At 40.8% G+C, this 4,343-nt stretch overlaps 2 protein-coding genes across 2 annotated transcripts in view; both read right to left on the bottom strand.

Moving 5' to 3' along the window:
- The window catches only part of LOC103522457 (serine/threonine-protein phosphatase 2A 56 kDa regulatory subunit delta isoform-like), a gene marked incomplete at its 3' end in the record, with an annotated part of 10,676 nt that extends 7,447 nt beyond the window's left edge, over positions 1–3,229 (bottom strand). Inside the window, exons 1-2 of the mRNA XM_008487558.1 lie at positions 3,212–3,229; positions 2,774–2,963 (exon numbers count right to left, since the gene is read on the bottom strand). Coding sequence (XP_008485780.1) covers positions 2,774–2,963; positions 3,212–3,229 — 208 coding nt within the window. The remainder of the gene's footprint in view (positions 1–2,773; positions 2,964–3,211) is intronic.
- On the bottom strand, positions 3,221–4,221 carry LOC103522455 (protein flightless-1-like). The gene is made up of 2 exons (XM_008487557.3): positions 4,099–4,221; positions 3,221–3,846 (listed from the first exon to the last, which is right to left on the bottom strand). Exons 1-2 carry the CDS (start codon positions 4,139–4,141, stop codon positions 3,662–3,664), a joined length of 228 nt encoding a protein of 75 aa, XP_008485779.1. The 5' UTR covers positions 4,142–4,221; the 3' UTR covers positions 3,221–3,661.
- Between the last annotated feature and the right edge of the window lie 122 nt (positions 4,222–4,343).

Here is a 4,343-nt window from a genome sequence, read left to right as displayed (position 1 = left end):
AAAAAATAAAAAAAAAAAAAAAAAAAAATGTAAAAAAGATGCAATAATACATCCTAATTAAGTACCTAACCTCCGTGGTCGAGTGGGTCTCATACTAGGCTTACACACCGAAAGTCTAGGGTTCAATATTGTATATTGTAAAGAGTAGAACTAAGTTGTGGCGAACCTTATTTTTAATCAAAAAGTTAGAAACTTTGGTTCGCTGGCCTCATTCCTACATACATATTTCTTAATTTTGTTTCAGCCGTTTGTGAACCTCCATGTCAGCATGGAGGTATCTGCAGTTCACCTAATCATTGCTCTTGTCCTGTGGGAACTTCAGGACCAAACTGTGAAACATGTGAGTCATAAACTCATCACACTTAACACCAGAATCTCAGATCTAGTCTTGTCTTGTTATTCTTATTGCCCCGAAAGCGAAGTAGTAGAACGCCAGTCATTCCGAGAACCTTATCTATTTAGCTAACTAGGCTGACAGCGAAAAAGGAGTGATCGAGTGACATTAGAGCCCATTTTCTATTTTCGAACTTACTTACAGTACAGACCTATATTATTGAGTACCTATGTGTACCTTTGACATAATGTGTATCTACTCAAAAGCGTCTCCCAGACAGCCGGAACGTGTGTGGCCGAAAAATCTGGAGACCTAGGTCTGTCAGACCGTCTGAGAGATCTGGGCCTGAAGCTTTTTCTGCCACACACATTCCGGCGCGCGGCGGTCTGACAGACCGTGGTCTGTCGGACGGTCTGATGGGTGGCGGGAATTAAATATTTTCCTCTGTTCCAGTGAACTGTACTTCAGAGAGCTGCAATAATGAATCCTGCAGTTCAGCGAACGCCAGTTCAGTGCAGTGTCCAACACTCACCTGTACTCCCCCATGTCAGAATGGCGGGACATGTGCTTCCAATAATGTGTGCTTGTGCAATCATATCACCACGGGGGATCGGTGTGAAACCAAGTAAGGCCCTCTCCAAAATGTAGACTAGAATATATTTTGTGTATCCTGTCCAAATAGGACTATTATAAGAACGAGATCCATTCACTCATTCACATTTCATAGTTCACACACTGATCGTTCTATCTCGAGAACCACAACACCTAGAAAGCTTAAATTTGGTAGGAATATTCCTTTTATGGTCTGGGTGTGCAATAAGAAAGGATTTTGCGAAAATCTAAACCGATCTTGAGATATGATCAATTTTTGATCGCTAAAATCTCCCCATAAGAAATACACAGAGTGCAGAGACTGCGGGAGAGAAAACTTTTCCTCGCTCGCCTAATATTTGAGTTTCGTTTATGTTTTTAGTTTGATAAATACAAGTTCGGCCATGCCTTTTCCACAAGTTTGGCCATGCCTCGGGATGAACTAGCGGGATTCCGGAGCGAAGCGACGGAATTCAGCTAGTATATATTATAAGCATGGTCGAAGTAAAAAAAAAGTAGGTATTCTATTAAACCAAGGAAAAAGTGACCGTGAATTCGGGCCTCATTGATAGGAACGGAAGGTTATGCTAAAATGAAATATGTAGTTAATTATATAAGATGATTTCAATAAAAACTTAGAAAGTATACAATGTATACATAGGTCGGTAGAATTAGGAAGATAAGTACAATGTCTTTTCTCTCTTCTTCTTCTTCCTTTGTAAAAGCCTAGAAGGCACTATCAATTCGGGTTTTTTTTTTCTCTCTTACTCAGGCCGTTCTTTGAGTGGAAGTGAGGGGGCGGAAAGAGCGAGGGAGGCCGAAGAAAAGGTGGAAGGATTGTGTGAATCAAGCCTTGAGGCGGAAGAATTCAACAGGACATGAGGTACACAATAGGGCTGCCTGGAAGGGACTGACAAGAAACGCCGACCCTATTTAAATAGGAAAAGGTTTGGGAATTAAATTTGCTTTGAGTTCATAGGTCGTCGCGACAAATTTCAAGATCAGAGCTCATTTGTGTGAGAAAATGGGAAAAAAATCCCCCTAAAACCAGTTTTTTGGCTTTTTGTTCTCTGGACAAAAATTGCACCACCATTTTCGTGATCCTGGTAAAAAGACCTTTAATTAATTGGATATATAGGTCGACTAGGTTTGGATAAGTCCTTCTATGGGGACAGACAGACAGACGACACCGAAGTGAATACAACAGTCCGTCCCTTATACCTTTTTATTACTATTGTAATAATAAAGGAAGAACGGACTAAAAATATTAGAGGATGTGCCTTATTCCCAATACTGTTCCAATATTTTGAACTACATTCTAAAATGCATTTGGAATTATATTTTCCACTTTTTGGAACCTGTGGGGGTGAAGGGGGTGGAGAAGTAGCCGTTTTTTATTATCAGACATTTTTTTTATTCAACCAAGGAGATATGAATTTTCAACTTCAACACCCTGACTGCCAAAGTATATTACATGGTGTTTATCCACAGAAACCCATGTATTCAAACATCTTCCTGAAAAGACAGGCTCTTTCATACTTGGAATTTTTTCAGATAACCATTGAAAATACATAAGTGACCCATGGCAGCAAATCTGGCGAAAAAAAAAATAATAAAATAAATAAAAATAAATAAATAAATCACCTCTTAGGCAGCAAAGAGGCGATTTTTTTTTTTTTTTTTTTTTTTTTTTTTCTCTCACGAGGGGTTCGGGTGACCTATTCTGAGGGGAAAACCACAGTAGGTACTCAAACAACTATGTAAACTCGGAGGTAGGTGTTTAGTGACAAGTCACATAAACAGTGACGTTTTAAACCCCTTGGGACAAAAAATATAAATGTATCTTACCTGTAGATACAGAGGTAGGACTAGTGACAGAGACAGAAGACACGGCAGAAGATTTGCTGTGAGGTTTAAGGCCGAGGGAACTCAACGGGGTATCACTCGACGGCGAACTATCTCGCTCTCGCTCCCTCTCGCGTTCTCTGTCTCTCTCCCTCTCGCGGTCCCGATGTTTGCCGGACTTGGACGAAGAGGTCTGGAAAAAAAAAGAGGAGAAAATATTGCAACTGAACGAACGAAGCGAATTTCAAGTTTGTTTTGACATTTTTTTTTTTTCTATTACCCTATACAAGTTCGGCCATGCCTTTTCCACAAGTTTGGCCATGCCTCGGGATGAACTAGCGGGATTCCGGAGCGAAGCGACGGAATTCAGCTAGTATATATTATAAGCATGGTCGAAGTAAAAAAAAAGTAGGTATTCTATTAAACCAAGGAAAAAGTGACCGTGAATTCGGGCCTCATTGATAGGAACGGAAGGTTATGCTAAAATGAAATATGTAGTTAATTATATAAGATGATTTCAATAAAAACTTAGAAAGTATACAATGTATACATAGGTCGGTAGAATTAGGAAGATAAGTACAATGTCTTTTCTCTCTTCTTCTTCTTCTTCTTCTTCTTCTTCTTCCTTTGTAAAAGCCTAGAAGACACTATCAATTCGTTTTTTTTTCTCTCTTACTTAGGCCGTTCTTTGAGTGGAAGTGAGGGGGAGGAAAGAGCGAGGGAGGCCGAAGAAAAGGTGGAAGGATTGTGTGAATCAAGCCTTGAGGGGGAAGAATTCAACAGGACATGAGGTACACAATAGGGCTGCCTGGAAGGGACTGACAAGAAACGCCGACCCTATTTAAATAGGAGAAGGCCAGGAAGAAGAAGACTCAGGCCATTCTTTCTCTCTTACTCTGGTGGTTTCTTGTGGAAACTCCAAGCATGGAAGCACTTGGTAAAGCGACGCGACTCTTTGCCTTTGAGCGTGAGGAAGAGTTTCCTGGGTCTCTCGGGTTCTTTGGCGCGCAGATGTTGAATGTAGACCAGCGCTGATTTGTACGCCAGCTTCACTTCAACCTCGCTGCACTTGGAACCTGGAAGAATGAAAATAATTAAAGGGTTTTTGGGGAGCACAATTAATCCAGTGGTCTGCCTGGGGGGTTTTAAACAGGGAGGATATGAGCCTGAAATTTCCCTTGCTAAAACATTTTTTGTAGCCAAAACCAAATGTCAGCCCAAAGCAATCACCCTAGTTAGGGCTGATTGAGAGTCTGACGAAAAACGCCGCCCCGTCTGAACACGGGAAAAGGCGAAGATAAAGAAGAAGAAGATTAGATTTGACTTACCCAGCCACAGGAACACTTGTTCTCCATTGTCCAATATCATCATATCATCATCAGCCAAATCATCCTGGCAAAAGTCTGTACACTTCTCACTCACAGTGAAATAACCCTTCTCATTTGAACACCTGAAACCAAACAAACGGGCGAGATTAGATACCTTACCTTGGTTACGCTTATTTATACTGCTCGCATAGGACTGAAAAGTCCCTTTACTCCAGCAGTAGGCTACTACTATTATTGTGGTCAAA

This window comes from Diaphorina citri, unplaced genomic scaffold, assembly GCF_000475195.1.
Source record: "Diaphorina citri unplaced genomic scaffold, Diaci psyllid genome assembly version 1.1 scaffold8624, whole genome shotgun sequence".
Lineage (NCBI taxonomy): Eukaryota > Metazoa > Arthropoda > Insecta > Hemiptera > Psyllidae > Diaphorina > Diaphorina citri.
Note: the sequence above shows the minus strand (reverse complement) of the source record. Positions and strands in the feature narration are given on the sequence as shown.